The sequence below is a fragment of the Phoenix dactylifera genome, unplaced genomic scaffold (assembly GCF_009389715.1).
Source record: "Phoenix dactylifera cultivar Barhee BC4 unplaced genomic scaffold, palm_55x_up_171113_PBpolish2nd_filt_p 001979F, whole genome shotgun sequence".
In the NCBI taxonomy this organism is placed as follows: Eukaryota; Viridiplantae; Streptophyta; class Magnoliopsida; order Arecales; family Arecaceae; genus Phoenix; species Phoenix dactylifera.
Window position 1 is genome coordinate 1 of NW_024069261.1, and position 18,289 is coordinate 18,289.

The 18,289-nt window shown below is 49.4% G+C and overlaps 1 protein-coding gene across 1 annotated transcript; it reads right to left on the bottom strand.

The window, feature by feature from the left end:
• Nucleotides 1-1,633: 1,633 nt before the first annotated feature.
• LOC103722905 lies at nt 1,634-16,844 on the bottom strand. The gene is given in 4 exon segments (XM_008813633.4): nt 1,634-2,090; nt 2,092-2,208; nt 2,303-2,534; nt 16,692-16,844. Coding segments are annotated over 4 exon segments (630 nt in total). The 5' UTR covers nt 16,793-16,844; the 3' UTR covers nt 1,634-1,910.
• Nucleotides 16,845-18,289: the final 1,445 nt, after the last annotated feature.

Below are 18,289 nucleotides of genomic sequence, written 5' to 3' on the forward strand. Positions count from 1 at the left end.
GCGGTACCCAAAGATCCGATTCGAGTTTTCGATCTCAAGATCTGATTTCAAGTGCAGATTTCAACGACTCTAGGAAGTATTAGGTCGTTTAAGGAATTCCAGGACTTACAGCGAGAACGCTTCTTATCTCCCCTCTAGCCAAACCTTCTGAAGCACAGATCCCCCGGAAAAGAAGACTCGCACCTTCTCAGTTTGTCCGTTGAGGTACGAAGCCGCTTCCAGGATCTGCCGAATGATCGCACGAGGGACAAAACAAAGAAGAAAAAAAGACAGAAATCTAGCCTTGCGGCGGAAAAAAAAAAAAATCCGCGATCAAGATTTGATTTTTCTTTTATGAAAGTACGCAAGGGATGAGCTGAAAAGAGACACATCCCCTCGCTTCAAGATGAAGAAAGGAGGCACAGAGGAATCTCAATAATGTAAGTTCTCTAACTCTATCTATCATCCACCACCAGAAGAATCCAAAAGAAACAGCAGAAATAGGAAAAAGATTGGACGTTACAGCAACATTATCATCCCCTCACCTTCTCCAGTCGTCGCTCATGCCGTCTGTCGGCCTGACATTGGATTCTCGGAGGTGACAACAATGACAGTTGATGGAACAAGATTCTCTTCTATCTATCTCGCCCCCCACTCCCCAAATGATGGCTGCAGTAAATCCCTTCCCTTCCCTTCCGGTTCTGAAGTTTTATTAAGAGCTCGCCCTCGCGCCGCGTTTAACGTTTGCCGGTAGATTTTGTAGAAAACAGCAGCACGGCGGCCCGCTGCCTGTTGGCATGAGTTGGATGTCCGACACTGGATCTATCATTAATGCGTGTTCCCACTCGTGGGGCCGCGTTCAGTACATCGGCAGAGAACCCCTTGTTCGCCTCCCTTTGTATAATACACGGTATTTGATGCTCTCCTACGACAAAAACCAAGATGTCTCCCATGCGACCATAAGCTTGATTGCAAGGGATTTCTGGTCGCCCCATTCTAAGATCGGTAATCGGTAAGGTATCCACCGGGAGAGAAATTTTTATGGCCAGATTCACCTTTGACCTAGGGATGAAACACAGATTCACCATGGACCTGGGATGAAATCCACCTAATAATTCCTCCCCCTCCCCTCCAGGGTCCATGCATCAGCGAGAAGTGGGGAAAAACGATCCTGTGCGTACATTATCTTATATCGGACACCCATATCATATTTTTATCTTATCTTCTGACTTGAAGGGTAGAATTTATATGAGTTTCTAAGTCGAACGGTACCAGCGGAGTTCGAGATGAACTGCAAGATGCAATCCATAACTTGAGGCTGAGGCAGTGCATGGCACCCCGTAAGACCACCATGCTAAATTATCAGTCAAGATGAAGCCTGCAATGCACAATAATGGACTTGATCTTGCATTCCATGCATTTCCCATTTGCCTCCAAATCATTCATTCTCCAACATATAATAGGGATCTTCAATCATCACCAGATTTAAACTAGGCTGCGGCAGTGTTTAACAAGCAAAAAAGGGGGAAAATTTTGATCTGCTGTAAAGTCTATTTCAGCAGAGCTAGAAACCAAGAGACCGAGTGCAGCAAAAAATCATTATTTCCTGCATCAGTTTGAACCGAATTGGATTGCCAATCACATTCGTGCTCGCTTCTCAGAAATGATGATAGTTAACTGCTTGCCCCAAAAGCCGACATATTCTCACTGTAACCTGTGTACATACTACAAGCACCGAGTTTAAATACTGAACATCACACTGAATTTTTTTGCTACTTCCTATGTCATAAATAGCATACTATTACAGCACTGTAACGAGTTCTAAAATTGGCTTCTTGCCAAACAAAATCAAAATAATCTGATGCAATCGAGCAAAAGCCATTCTTCCCATTTTTTTCTGATGGAAGAACCCATTCTTCCCCGTGCATCATCTATTTCAGTTTCGACTTGGCCGAGCTCTTCAGTGGCTTGGCGACGGGTGCAGCCTGACCATTTCTGACTTCCTTCTTCACATTGTACCTTATAGATGAAAAGGCACATACTAGTGCAACCACAATTGTTGGGTAGACATAAACAGCTTTTGTTGGATCAGTGTTTGCTGGTTTCCCCAAGAATCCCTTCCTTTACAAGGCCCCAGACAACCAAGAGAGTCCCAAACAAGGTCATTCTCCCAGGATTTATGAGACCTACGAGGGCACCTGCAACGGAGAAGTAGCTTCCAGCAAGAACCTGGCAGGGTAACAGACAAATTCAGCTATTTTCTGTAGCCAAAATTCAAATTGCATATGTTAATGGAATACAGGAATCGCACATATCAACAAACCTCTAGGCGCTGAAGATCAACTACTGCTGAAGCATTTTTAGCCTCTGTCAGGTTGTACATGTGAAGCAAATTGTCCCAGCTTGGGAAGGTCATGTTTCTGAGGAGACCATTCACTATAGCTCCGGGGTAGAGGAGAGCCTTCACAATAAATGGAGGAAATACTTCATTTGCAATTAATTGTGAAGATGTCACTTGTATTGGCGTTGTACACATCCCTGATCTGCATGGGACCCTGAAAGGGCCAAAAAAACAAATTGAAGTCCAATCATCACATCTTATGCTTATTCAACCATTCAAAGTTCTAGCAAAGTCAGGATTATTACAAAAGTAAGATACCATTGCGTTCCTGTTAGGGGAAAAACCCTAAGTCATACATCCACGGAGGCGCTCGGCCGAAGTACACCGACCGGAAAGCCGCTCGGCCGAAGTACACCGACCGGAAAGCCGCTCGGCCGAAGAACGCCGACCAGAAAGCCGCTCGGCCAAGGAGTGCCGACCGGAAAGCTGCTCGGCCAAGGGGCGCCGACCAGGAAGGCGCTCGATTAGAGGGCGCCGACCAGAACGCGCGCCAAGAGGTGCCCCACCCAAAATAAGCTGCTCGGTTAGAAAGTGCCGACCAAAGACAGCGCCAAGGCGCTCTGCTAGAAGGTGCTCGTCTAAAGGGCGCCGACCAGGAGTACTCAAAGCAGCCCCGCCACAGGGCGCCCCATTGGGCGACCAGCTCGGCTCGGCACCCTTGCCGAGCCGATGCCTTTACCAAATGTTCAACCCCCGCCTAAAGTCCAAGGGACTTGACAACTCCTACGGCTTGCGACCTGCCACTATCTCCAAGCCGTCAAGGCATAAGATCTCCGCAGGCGTTCGGCACGACCTGCCATTAATGCATGAGACTCCCTTAAGTCTCCGATGCACTCAGGCATTTAATGAACACGGCCCAAGACGATCTCCGGATCACTGAACCATCAGAGCGTATGGCTCTACCTGGCCGCCGGTTCATTCGGTAATAAATGCACTTACCATCCACAGACCCCAGGCCCGCTACGGCCGGCGGTTCAACCACTCCAACAGGTCCGATCGACCGTGACAACTCCCTGTTTCCGGTCTGATTCGGCCCCGTTCTCCACTACGCCATAAATGGGCCAAATCGCGCCCAATTATCACGGACAGGGACAAATCCCCCGGTTACCTCCCAGATAACGTAATCCCCTCCTATAAAAGGGAACCTGGGAGAACCAAAAAGGGGGAGGAAGAAACAAAAACGGAAACAGATCCCCGGGACTGAACCCGCCGGGGAAGCACAGACGCAATTGAGGACATCATCCTCTTCGTCTTCTTTATCTTATCCAAATGTTCTTGCTGTCTTCCCCATATACTCTCTTTCCTGCTCTCTCCACAGACTGGTCCCCTCTGACTTAGGCATCGGAGGGCCGGCGCCGGGGAGCCCGGCCACCGGCTTTTTTGCAGGACAGGACAGGACTGGACGCACCACCCCTCTTCGGACGCTCGCACACCCCCCGCGGCAGAGGACGCAGCAAGCCGGCGCACCGCCGTCCGCCTCCTGCAGCAGCGGAGCTCCTCCTTCTCCGGCTTCGCGGCGGCCCCCGGGTCCAATTTTCAGCAACAGTTGGCGCTAGAGGAAGGGCCCGAGTTCGCTGCCATGAAGCTAAGGAGCAAAGGGGCCTCCAACGCCTCTCGACGTCCTCCACCCAGTCCTGAGCACTCCGTCTGAAACTCACCACCTCCGGCTGAGTCAGTTCACCAAGTCCGGCCGGAGCGGTTTGATGCCCTGGTGCAACAGGTGCAGGCCTTGGCCACCGCTGTCCAAAGCCTGCAACCTAGAGGCATCCCAACGGCACCGCCTCCGCCGGCTCCAGTTCAACCGGAGCCCCCTATAAGCGGGCTTCCTCTTCGAGGTCAGGACTCTCAAGTCCAGGCCTCCCTCTGGAGAGAGCACCCAGTCAGAGATCACGGAGGCTGGCCACAACCTTCAGAAGCTGAGTCGGTTCCAGGGCAACCTGCACCCGGAGGAACCGCTGTAGCGATCCTCCAGAATGATGAACTCGACAAGAAGGTCGAAAAGCTGGAGCGCCAAATCCAGGCACTCCACGGGAGAAAATCGGGACGTAACGGCGACTTCGAGTTCAATACGAAGTCGCCCTTCTCCCAGGAGATTGAAGATGAACCGGTTCCCCTCCGGTTCAAGATGCCCCAGGTGGAGCCTTACAACTGCAAGGCTGATCCCCTTGACCACCTGGAGAGTTACCGGGTCTTAATGGCCCTACAAGGAGCCTCGGAAGCCATGATGTGCAAGGCTTTCCCGGCAACACTCCGAGGACCAGCCCGGCTTTGGTTCACCGGGCTGAAGCCGAGTACTGTCTCCTCCTTTGAGCAGCTCGGCAGACAGTTTGCCGGCAACTTCGCCGCTAGCCAGCCCCAGCGGCGGACATCCGACTCCCTCCTCGACATTAAACAAAAGGAGGGAGAGTCCTTCAAGGAATATCTGGACCGGTTCACCGCCGCAACATGGGAAGTCCGGGAGCTTGACCAGTCAATCGCCATGTCGGCGCTGAAGACTGGAGCCCGGTCCTACAGATTCCTCTTCCCGATTGAGAAGAATTTCCCAGCGGACCTTACAGAAATGTTCGCTCGGGCCCGAAAATATGCCAAGGCTGAGGAAGCCGTGGCCGTCAGGCGGGGCGGGACCGAGCAGAACCCCAAGAAGAGGCGCCGCGAGGAACGCGGCCAGCCCAGAAGCCCATCTCCGCGACAAGCCAAGAATCCGCCCCGCCCGAGGAGTCCACCCCGACTGAGGGGACCGCCACAGCAGAGGTCACCACTCCGCCCGAGGTTCCCACTGCAGGCCCGCGCGCCTGAAGGGAGGTATGAAAAATACACCCCCCTCAACACCCCTCGGGCCGAAATTCTCATGGAGATCGAGAGTCGAGATCGCATCCGGCTCCCGCCTCCGAAGCCTGATACCCGAACCCGGCGCGATAACCGGAAGTATTGCCGTTTCCACCGGGACAAAGGTCATGATACCGAGGAGTGTTACCAGCTCCGAAATGAGATCGAAGCACTCATCCGCCGAGGGGTGCTTGATCGGTTTGTGCAAGGCCGGCGTGAAGAAAAGCAGCCCGACAAAGCAGCAGCACAGCCTGAAGGTTCGAATGCCAACAGGCCTATCGCCGGCGTCATCAACACTATCCGAGGAGGGGCCTTGGCTGGAGAAGCCTCGGAGGGAGAAACCTCATCGAAGCGCCCGCGCGCTTCTGAAGTCATCTCCTTTTCAGATGATGACTTAGAGGGAGTTGAAACTCCCCATGATGATGCCGTGGTCATCTCCATGATCATAAATAGATTTGATGTAAAACGCATCTTAGTCGATAATGGAAGCTCGGCGAATGTTCTGTACTTTGGTGCGTATTGTAAAATGGGGATGACCAAAGAACAGCTACGAAGGATGAATGCTCCGTTGGTTGGGTTTACTGGGGATTCAGTCCCAGTAGAGGGCGAAATCAACCTTCTGGTCACGGCAGGGCTCGCCCCTCGTGAAAGCACCGTGGAGATGAGCTTCCTCGTGATACGTCTTCCTTCGGTCTACAATGCCATCCTCGGAAGGCCAGGCCTCAACGCCCTCCGAGCAGTAGTCTCCACTCACCATCTGCTCATGCGATTCCCCACCAGCCGGGGGGTCGGCGAAGCCCGAGGAGACCAAATGGTGGCAAGGCGATGCTACCTGGCGACCCACAAGGCAAAGCGACCCGCCGAAGTGCCTACCCCAGTGACTGACCAGCCCTCAACCAAGGTTCTGGAGGCACGGGTCGACCCTCAGAAAGAGCGGGTAGAGCCCGGTGAGATATTAATTCAGATTCCCCTACGTGAGAACTCTCCTGAGCTAACCGTGCAGGTCGGCTCCGGCCTTGACGCGCACGAGAGGGGTCGCCTCGCCAACTTCCTGCGAGACAACATGGATGTTTTCGCATGGTCGCCTGCAGACATGCCGGGGATAGATCCAGAGATCATGGTCCACCGGCTCCAAGTAAAGCCAACCAGCAAGCCCGTGCGGCAAAAGAAGCGGGGCGCCGCCCCTGAACGACAGCAAGCAGCAGCCGAGGAGGTCAGCAAACTCCTCGAAGCTGGATTCATCCGGGAGATAGCTTACCCGGAGTGGCTCGCCAATATGGTTCTCGTCAAGAAGGCCAACGGGAAGTGGCGTATGTGCGTGGACTACACTGATCTGAATAAAGCCTGTCCAAAGGACAGTTTCCCACTTCCCAGCATCGACCAGCTCGTGGACTCCACTTCGGGTCACGAGCTACTGGCATTCATGGACGCCTTCTCCGGATACAACCAGATCCGCATGGCGCCAGAAGACGAGGAGAAGACGGCCTTCATCACCGATGGGGGAACCTATTGCTACAAGGTGATGCCATTCGGCTTAAAAAATGCCGGGGCAACTTATCAGAGGCTGGTTAGCCGGATCTTCAAGGACCAAATAGGCCGGAACATGGAGGTTTACGTGGATGACATGCTAGTGAAAAGCAAGGTGGCACAAAACCATATAGCCGACCTCAATGAAGCATTCTCCACGCTCCGAAAGTACCAAATGAAGCTCAATCCAGCTAAATGTGCATTCGGAGTCACCTCCGGCAAATTCCTCGGCTTCATCATTACACAGCGAGGAATCGAGGCCAATCCAGAGAAGATCCGAGCCCTTCAAAAGATGACGCCTCCTAGGACGGTCAAGGAGGTACAACGGCTCACAGGCCAAGTTGCAGCTCTCGGGAGGTTCATCTCCCGCTCGGCTGAGCGCTGCCTTCCATTTTTTGCGGCCCTCAAGAAGCCGAAGAACTTTCTGTGGTCGGACGAGTGCCAGCAATCTTTTGAGGAGCTCAAACATCTCCTGGCTTCCCCTCCCCTGCTCACAAAGCCGCAACAGGGTGAGATCCTCTACTTATACCTAGCTGTCTCCCCTGTTGCGGTAAGCTCGATCTTGGTCCGAGAGGAGGACAAACTTCAAAAGCCAGTGTATTACACCAGCCGGGTCTTGAGGGACGCCGAGACCCGATACGTCAAGCTCGAGAAGACCGCCTATGCTCTGGTCATTTCGGCTCGGAGGCTCCGACCCTACTTTCAAGCCCATACAGTGACTGTGTTGACCGACCAGCCGGTCAAGCAGATCCTACAGAGATCAGACCGTGCCGGCCGGATCACAAAATGGGCCATTGAGCTCGGGGAATTTGACATCGAGTACCGACCCAGACCGGCAATCAAAGCACAAGCACTCGCAGACTTTATAGCCGAGTGCACCATACCGGACGAGGACGAACCCGAGCCGGAGCCACTCACGGAGCAGACCCCGAGTTTGACATGGACTTTGCATGTCGATGGCTCGTCAAACTCGGGGGGTAGCGGAGCAGGGCTCATTCTCACCAGCCCAGAAGGGGTGGTCGCCGAGCAAGCCTTGCGCCTGGAGTTTCCTGCCTCTAATAATATGGCGGAGTACGAAGCGCTCGTTGCCGGGCTCAAGCTAGCCAACGAGCTAGGAGTGAAGGACTTGAGGGCCTACAGTGATTCTCAGCTCGCCGTCAACCACATTATGGGCAACTTCGAAGCCAGAGACCCGACCATGCAGAAGTATCTCCAGAAGGTACGGAAACTCGCCTCGGCCTTGGACTCTTTCCACATCCAACATATTGCCAGGTCGGAGAATCTCAGGGCCGACCAGCTGTCAAAGCTGGCGTCCTCTCGTATGAGCGAGCTTCCCAGGGGGGCCGTGCTGGAGTATCTTCAAAAGCCCAGTACAGACGAGCCCGAGCAGACCTTCTGCACCGAGTTCGAGCCAAGCTGGATGGACGAACTCATTAGCTATCTACAAGACGAAGTCCTCCCCACTAATGAACGAGAGGCTCGCCGAGTGAAGCGTCTCGCCACCCGGTACATACTATACGAGGAAAACCTCTATCGAAGATCCTTCACTTCTCCACTCCTCAGATGTCTCCGCCCAACAGAGGCGGATTATGCCCTGCGTGAAGTCCACGAAGGGATCTGTGGAAACCATCTAGGAGGGCGAGCGCTGGCCCACAAAATTTTGCGTCAAGGATATTATTGGCCGACACTACAGAAGAATGCCCTGGACTTTGTCCAAAAATGTGACCGGTGCCAAAGGAATGCCAATGTTCAGCGCCGGCCCTCGGCTCCCTTGACTTCTATCAGTTCCCCTTGGCCTTTTGCCCAGTGGGGAATTGACATCCTAGGGCCATTTCCACTGGCCACCGGGCAAAGAAAATTTCTGGTCGTCTCCATCGACTACTTCACCAAGTGGGTAGAAGCCGAGCCCCTTGCCCGGATCACCGAACAAAAGATGCGGGATTTTGTCTGGAAGTCCATTATTTGCAGATTCGGACTTCCCCGCATCCTTATTTCTGACAACGGTCGCCAGTTCGACAACATCCACTTCAGAGAGTTCTGCTTCGAGCTTGGCATTGACCACCGCTTCACCTCGGTCGCGCACCCTCAGACAAACGGAGAAACCGAGGTAACAAATCGTATCATTTTGCAGGGTCTTAAAGCCAGGCTCGACAAATCCAAAGGACAATGGGTCGAAGACCTATATAATGTCCTGTGGGCTTACCGGACCACGTTCCGTGTCCCCACCGGCGAGACTCCCTTCAACTTAACATATGGAACGGAGGCCGTCATCCCACTGGAGATTGGGCTTCCCTCTCCAAGAGTCGAGCATCATGATGCCAGCTCCAACTCTTCGCAGCTCAGAAGTAACCTTGACTTGATCGAGGAAACAAGGGAGGCCGCCCGAGTTCGTATGGCGAGGTACCAGCAAAAGACAGCTCAGTACTACAACGCCAAGGTCAAAATCAAATCCTTCAGACCAGGGGACCTCGTCCTCAGAAGAGCTGAAGCCTCCCGACCTGCTGAGCAAGGAAAGCTGGCCCCCAATTGGGAAGGACCATACCGAGTCACGCGCGTTCGCCGGCCCGGAACTTACCAGCTGGAGTCCCCAGACGGGACGCCCATTCCGCGGAGCTGGAGCTCTGAAAACCTCCGCGTGTACCATCAGTAGAACCCTAAGGGGTTCCCCATTATTCGATTATTGAACCTCGTTTTATGAATTCCATTTTATAATAAACTTACGGTCCGTATACCCATTTTGAGCTCACCAATTTCTCTTGATTGTCTCATGATGTCAGGATTATTTCTCCTACCCTGACCACGGTCAAGATACCCTGCCGCAACGGGATGCCCCGATCTGTCGGGACGGCCCGAGACGTCGGGAGATGAGTTAGCGGTCCTCTCTGACCGGACGAGCTCGGCTCGTGCTCCATCGGCTATGAGTTAGCGGTCCTCTCTGACCGGACGAGCTCGGCTCGTGCTCCTACCCTGAGACGTCAGGATGCCCCAATATATTGGGATGCCCTGCCGCAACGGGATGCCCCGATCTGTCGGGACGGCCCGAGACATCGGGAGATGAGTTAGCGGTCCTCTCTGACCGGACGAGCTCGGCTCGTGCTCCATCGGCTATGAGTTAGCGGTCCTCTCTGACCGGACGAGCTCGGCTCGTGCTCCTACCCTGACCACGGTCAGGATGCCCCGAGACGTCGGGATGCCTCGATCCGTCGGGATGCCCCGAGACGTCGGGATGCCCCGGCTATAGGGATGCCCGAGACGTCGGAAGATGAGTTAGCGGTCCTCTCTGACCGGACGAGCTCGGCTCGTGCTCCATCGGCTATGAGTTAGCGGTCCTCTCTGACCGGACGAGCTCGGCTCGTGCTCCTACCCTGACTATGGTCAGGATGCCCCGAGACGTCGGGATGCCCCAACTATAGGGATGCTCGAGACATCGAGTAAGTCAGCAGTCCTCTCTGACCGGACGAGCTCGGCTCGTGCTTCATCGGCTTCAGCCAACGAGTCCGGCCCGCTCTTCGTCATTGGATTTCTCTGTCGACGCCCTCCAAAAACGGAGTCCGAGCAGAGAAGCGTCTTCAGTCGCCTCGGCGCCAGGACGCACACGGTACAAGGTACCTATTTATTTAATGTCTTTACATTACCTATTATTGGATTTCTGTCGACGCCCTCCAAAAACGGAGTCCGAGCAGAGAAGCGTCTTCAGTCGCCTCGGCGCCAGGACGCACACGGTACAAGGTACCTATTTATTTAATGTCTTTACATTACCTATTATTGGATTTCTGTCGACGCCCTCCAAAAACGGAGTCCGAGCAGAGAAGCGTCTTCAGTCGCCTCGGCGCCAGGACGCACACGGTACAAGGTACCTATTTATTTAATGTCTTTACATTACCTATTATTGGATTTCTGTCGACGCCCTCCAAAAACGGAGTCCGAGCAGAAAAGTGTCTTCAGTCGCCTCGGCGCCAGGACGCACACGGTACAAGGTACCTATGTATTTGATGTTTCTACATCATTTTATCTGTTTCTCTGCCGATGTCCTCAAAGAACGGACACCGAGCAGAAGAGCGTCTTCAATCGCCTCGGCGAAGGAGTGCTCATAACACCGACACATTATTGTACTAAGTCTGGTGAATCCCTGCCACGAGCTGACGAGTATCCAATCCATTTGCAAGAGAAGAATCCGGCTCGCCCCGGCAACTCGAGGCCCGGATTCGAAATTCGCCGCATTAAGAAGTCTTAAGTCCTAACGACCGCCCTAGGGCTTAGTCGAATTCTGGACTAGGCTCGGAAAAACTTTCCGAGCCCAAATCCTTGGTATAAGCACAAGCGTTGTTATACTACTAGTCAAAGAACCGAGCAATGGAGCTCGGCAAGCCAAACTCAGACCCTGTGGCGGGAAAAGCTGAGGCCCTAGAGCCCATATCCTCGGAACCTAAAACGGATCCGAGCAGAAAAACTTAGGCTACGGCAGACGAGTTTTCAAAAAGAAATGTATATTCATTTCAAAAAGGCCCGTAGGCTAGGTACAAAATCCGGGTTTGGCCCTTACAGTATGAGAAGTCATCCCGACTTAACAAGAAATGACAATTACATCGGAGGCTCGAGCTCGACCACCTCGGCTTCGGCAGTACCAGGAGTGGTTGGCTCGGCTGCCGGTACCTCTTCGATGGCCTCGGCAGCAATAGGAGTAGCCTCGGGGGCGACCTCGGTCACTTCGGGGACAGCTACGGCCGCCTCGGCCCCCGGAGTTTCTGCCTCCGCCTCCGGAGTTTCTGCCTCTGTTTCCGCCCTCCCTGCTCCCGGCTGGAGCAGGTTAACATCAAAATCCGGGAGAAGCCGCCGCAGCTGATTGCGGAAATCCCGGAAGCCTTGGATCAGCCCGTTCACGCCCTCCTCAGCCATGAGTTCGTGAAACTGAAAACAGAAAGCAATGGAAAGAGAACAGGGGGCCGGGGGAGAGTTTATATAGACCTCCCCAACGGCCCGGATCAGCGAAGAAGGCGCTGCGTCCTGGTTAGATGATAACACGTGTCGGTCTAAAAGACAGAGCGATGCATTTAATTAGGGCTAGCGCTTCGGACGTCGAAGCGCCCCATCGGATCGCGCGGAAAGGCGTCCGCAATCGAAGATCGTGCGGCCCCATCATGAGCCCACGACGCGAGGACGCTTCGCAAAAGGTGTCCCAATAATGAGGCTCTTCGGGAAAGAAGAGACGCCGCCTATTAAAGGCACCTCGAAGCGTTCGATAGCTCAAAACGCGTAGTAAATCGAAATTTTCGGAATTCGTAATAACCCAATTAAAGCTACTTCCCGCGCTCCAGCTGATAGCCAACTGGAGCTCGGAAGTCGGGGGGTAGTGTTAGGGGAAAAACCCTAAGTCATACATCCACGGAGGCGCTCGGCCGAAGTACACCGACCGGAAAGCCGCTCGGCCGAAGTACACCGACCGGAAAGCCGCTCGGCCGAAGAACGCCGACCAGAAAGCCGCTCGGCCAAGGAGTGCCGACCGGAAAGCTGCTCGGCCAAGGGGCGCCGACCAGGAAGGCGCTCGATTAGAGGGCGCCGACCAGAACGCGCGCCAAGAGGTGCCCCACCCAAAATAAGCTGCTCGGTTAGAAAGTGCCGACCAAAGACAGCGCCAAGGCGCTCTGCTAGAAGGTGCTCGTCTAAAGGGCGCCGACCAGGAGTACTCAAAGCAGCCCCGCCACAGGGCGCCCCATTGGGCGACCAGCTCGGCTCGGCACCCTTGCCGAGCCGATGCCTTTACCAAATGTTCAACCCCCGCCTAAAGTCCAAGGGACTTGACAACTCCTACGGCTTGCGACCTGCCACTATCTCCAAGCCGTCAAGGCATAAGATCTCCGCAGGCGTTCGGCACGACCTGCCATTAATGCATGAGACTCCCTTAAGTCTCCGATGCACTCAGGCATTTAATGAACACGGCCCAAGACGATCTCCGGATCACTGAACCATCAGAGCGTATGGCTCTACCTGGCCGCCGGTTCATTCGGTAATAAATGCACTTACCATCCACAGACCCCAGGCCCGCTACGGCCGGCGGTTCAACCACTCCAACAGGTCCGATCGACCGTGACAACTCCCTGTTTCCGGTCTGATTCGGCCCCGTTCTCCACTACGCCATAAATGGGCCAAATCGCGCCCAATTATCACGGACAGGGACAAATCCCCCGGTTACCTCCCAGATAACGTAATCCCCTCCTATAAAAGGGAACCTGGGAGAACCAAAAAGGGGGAGGAAGAAACAAAAACGGAAACAGATCCCCGGGACTGAACCCGCCGGGGAAGCACAGACGCAATTGAGGACATCATCCTCTTCGTCTTCTTTATCTTATCCAAATGTTCTTGCTGTCTTCCCCATATACTCTCTTTCCTGCTCTCTCCACAGACTGGTCCCCTCTGACTTAGGCATCGGAGGGCCGGCGCCGGGGAGCCCGGCCACCGGCTTTTTTGCAGGACAGGACAGGACTGGACGCACCACCCCTCTTCGGACGCTCGCACACCCCCCGCGGCGGAGGACGCAGCAAGCCGGCGCACCGCCGTCCGCCTCCTGCAGCAGCGGAGCTCCTCCTTCCCCGGCTTCGCGGCGGCCCCCGGGTCCAATTTCCAGCAACAGTTCCCATGTCTGAAATCAAAGAGTCACTTTCTAAGGGGATTTTTCTGCCAACCTGTTCTCAATACAAAAATGCCTGTGCCATCTTTCTTGCAACTATCCTACTTTTTTTTTATTAACCTTCATATGCATTCATGAGTTAAAAATTGAAATTCATGCTGGACAGAGGCTGCAAACAGATTAGATACGGATCGGGTATCAACATATCCATATTCATAACTATTTGTATTTAGTGAATATGGATGCAGATATAGAAATCAATCAGATATAAAAATTCATATTATATTTGCTTTAAACGGATATAGATATACATTAGATATTGAAAGTATGGATGAATACGGATATAAGTCAGATAGTTAATCTCTTTATCACCACCACATAAAGAAATCACTGAATGGAAAGTAAATTAAGTCAATAACATGTTAATATGGCCACTTATTTCTTTGAAAAGTTCATGGGTGCTATTTAGGATTAAATAGGATTACAAATACAACCAGATGTTTGGATACGGGCTGTACAGTTGTCTTTCTATATCCGCATCCTTTTTTTTTATGGATATTGATACGAATATGAATAATAATTGCATGCCCAAATTTATAAGCTTATCCAAGTAGATTTGGATATGGGAACGGATCTAGAGTGCTATCGCCCGGTCCACTTTCACCCCTATGCTGGACGACTCCTTTTTTTCTTTTTCTTTTTCCAATAGTATTGCCATGAAAATAACATCTTCTGGCCCAACAATGATACATCAGATATAAGCAGCAGTAACAACAAAATAGAATTTAGAGAGTGAAACATTCAAAATAAGCTTGCTGGGTCTGAACTTTAGAATTGACAGCAGAATGGGAAAATCAGCATTAGTTGGGGAATTTTTCAGATCTATTCAAAAATTGAACGAGGTAAATTACATAGCAATCAGTGCATGATCCAGTTCAGCATTTGATGAGACTCTCAGGCAAATGGTTTTCTTATATTCAATCATAGAAAAAGGAAAAAAACAAAAAGTTGTTTAATCAAATTTAACAAAGTAGATTTCAAATAATACTCAAAGCAAATTTAAACTCAGATTCCATCAAATGCAGACTTGATTACTAGGATTTCCTAATATACATACAGGACAAGATATGGAGGTATGAGATGGCAGTTGTACATGTAGGGATGCAAAATAGGTGGAAAGAAAACTCTGTCAGAGTACTCATAAAGATTGAGAGCAAATTGTACAGCATATATAGAGGTTCAGGGCATGCTATACAGGCGTCACAACACTCATTGAGCACAAGACTGAATTAATGACAGTCATGTAGTTGATTCTCCCATCATAGAGGAGCATAACTCACATCCAGTAACACAACATAGAGCATCCTATAGCTTTTATCTACATATATTTACTAGTGATATAAAACATTATTCAAAGAAAACACCAGGAATCAACAAAAAATAAAAATAAAATAAAAACACTTAACATCTGATCCATTTGGAACTCTTTAAGCCAGACTTACTTTCAGATTCATGATTCAACACACCCAACCTTTAATCATATTTCTAAACTTCCATCAAGATATATCCTTTATATGACATTTGGATTTTGGTTGATCAAAACAACAAGCTCAATGGACACCTGGTATTAGGTTTACTCGGACAAGGTCTCATTAAGTCTTATTTTTTTCCATAGTCCAGGATCATTTATTAACTCAAAACATTTAGCAAACTGACCTTACTATATCTAGTAGTGTTTGAATTGTCCTCTTTTTTCCATGCAGAACAAATCTGAAGACTTTGTAAAAGGTGAAGTAAGACAGCATATCTGAACGCATAGTGAGTTTTAGTTCAAAATTCTAAAGCTTATCTTTCACAGTCAGTCAACCTCTTTCAAGTAGAATAGAGTCCCAACTCCCATTAGCAGATCTGGATCATCACTAAGACGAAAGGGACACCACCATGCCCCTAAGTAGGGTGATTTTGGGGTTCTTTGAACGCAACGAGGTCCTCTGCTTTCAAGATTCTATCAAAAGTCCTCTATTTTATTATTTTAATTTCTATTGCTGAGGTTCAAGTACAATGAACTGGAGGAGGGTATACTCTCTCTCTCTCAAGATATTGATTTTTCCTCAGAGTTTGGGTATTTGATCGATCTACTTACTTCTATTATATCAATACTAATTACTACTGTTGGAGTCATTATTCTTGCCTGATCAAGAAAAGCAAGCAAAGAAGCAGCAGGATACGGAATATGAAGGGGCTGGAGGTAGAGCCAATGACCAATTGAATAGTTAAAGACTACAGCATTAAGCCCGAAATCATGCTCTTGCCAGTGGCACAGATTGTATATACTCTCGCCGATTAAGGCAAATTCTGCGCTATATATATATATATATATATATATATATATATATATATATATATATATATATATATGTCAACTCTGGATCAGATAGCTCAGCAAAAAAAAGAAGAAGAAAAAACAATGTATTTGATAGCAAAAAAAGGCCAATATCTACGAAGCATATGATGTGCATTTGTGAGAAAAGAAGTAATTGGATAACAGAAGGGCTACATGACGAATTTGTGGTTGTAGTCACCAAGATAGAGCTGTCAAGGTTCTATCCTGTTAACATGAAGAAGACGTAATTCAGTGTTTTTATTCGATACCTAAATTTATCTGCGGAACGAAGAGGAGAAATGGTATGCTGATAGTTGTAAAAGTTGATATACTCGAAATAACCGATCAATAAATCGGGGGAAGCGCTTCACTTCCTCCATTTCCACACAAGAAGAAAAAATATATAAATACTGAAGAGGAGCCGTGCCTAAGAGCATTTCAGATGAGCATGTGAAGATCTGGTTCGCTTCTGAGGCATGCTCGAACACAAATGGGTCTAAATGTTCTAGGACGGAGGCAGCAGATCCATTTCAAAGAAAATGACAAAGATCGAGCAGCCACGAGATAAAAAAAAAAAAAAAGTTACAGGGACGTCTAGGGCTTAGATTCAAATATCTGAGATGTTAGTGGTAGGTCACGGCAGCAAAATTCCCCGATCTGGTCTTAAGATGCATCCATTCATCACCAGATTTTGACAATCTGACTGCTTCAAAGAGATGATAGTTGCACGAGGGGTGGAGTGATCAGGCCCAGTATATATATATATATATATAAATCTTACTACATGCCAGATTTCTTGAGAAATTTTGTGGTGGTTTCCACGGTAAAGGAGATTAAGAACAGAGCCCGGTTTTAAAATTAAAAGAAAAGGAAGCAAAAAAACAAGAAGAAGAAGAAAAGAAAAGATGATGATCAGATTGATTTTGAGCAGGGATTGATTTGATGAATACCTGAACAGAGGGATTTGGAAGATGATGAGGACGAAATATACGCGAGAGGCGATGTAGGCGATTCTGCTGCTTGTCCACCCCGTCTTCGCTGAAGGTGCCATGATTCGAGAGACAGGAAAGAGGAGGAAAAACCCACCTACACCTCGAGATGGACAAGGACGTGTTTTTATTTTATTTTTTTTTCCGCCGTAAACGGGCCTGGGTTCCGATCGGATCCGACTAACTATATAGATCCGAATCCAGTACAGAGGAAGACCTGAGTCACAGTGAATTTGATTTTGACTTGGGGTTCGTAAAGTAGCATTGTAAATTAGGTTTAGCTTAATCTCCCTTGAAAAAAAAAATCTAGCCCTAGGTGAAATTATTGGTCCGATCAAGTCCACCAGTCTAACCACAAAAGGACACACAAATACGTTACTATTGCTCGTCTTTTGTGCACAGATTTTTATGGTTGGAATAATCCACCGTTGAGCTAATAAATCTGATCCAACCAATAATAACTCATCTTACAGTGACATCATCAAGGCAATTATCAAGCTATCAGAAAACCAACTTTCATTCCCTATTATAAGTAAATAAAAGAGCTCAAATTTGGGCTAAACCTATAGTGAATATTTTGGGGGCATCCAATTCGCGCGATTAAGAGCATTATGGTTGCTAACAAAACGTGCTCAGCTAAATCCTCGATGCAGAGGTAAAAGTCAACCTTTGGCTTCCCTCCTAACCTTATCCGTAACTAACACTGGACTTGTGCCCCATGCAATTCCTGATTAGCATGCCGTATCAAATAACTGGGTTTCTGAGAGACTTGGAATCTCCTCGAATTCTCAAGTCTTGATATGCTAATAACTGGGTTTCTGAGAGACTTGGAATCTCCTCGAATTCTCATGTCTTGATATGCTAATAACTGGGTTTCTGAGAGACTTGGAATCTCCTCGAATTCTCAAGTCTTGATATGCTAGTTATGTTTCCCCCTTTTTTGAAGGGAAGAAATTGGAGTCTAGTGATGCTTTCATATTTGGACAAAGTCCAAGTTTACTGCTCAGGTCTTCCATGGAGTCAAAACTATCTCATTATTTTGAAATCTTAAATTCAATTAAGGCCGAGAGCCTTTTACTTTTTTTGAGGAAAAGAACTGGGTAGAGCCCAATCCCATTCATCAAGAACGTCTGGCCTCTTTAACATGATATACTGAAGAATATTATTCGGAAAATGCTTTGTAAAACACTCCCGTCCCGTTTTCTTTTTTCTTTTTTTTAAGCTGCTAGGGGGGAAAATGGTAATAAATCCCTTCATAAGCCACTTATCTCCGTAAATGATATACAAAGAAACCGGTTTGGCACTCATTCAAGGTATACTAAAGGTACATGAAGCATTACTCATATTATTATTTAGTTAAGCTCGTGACTTTGTGGAACTCAAGGTTTTCACAAAGCATGCGTTCTTTTCAAATGGACTGCGGTGAAATTTTGAGCATGTTGCAATATTTTATTTTCTAGAACTTTAGTTTATTAAAAGTTTGGATAAGGTTCAAATTCTAAATCTTTTTTAGCTTTTGAAATAATCCCATATTGAATATCTTATTGCAAATAGACTTG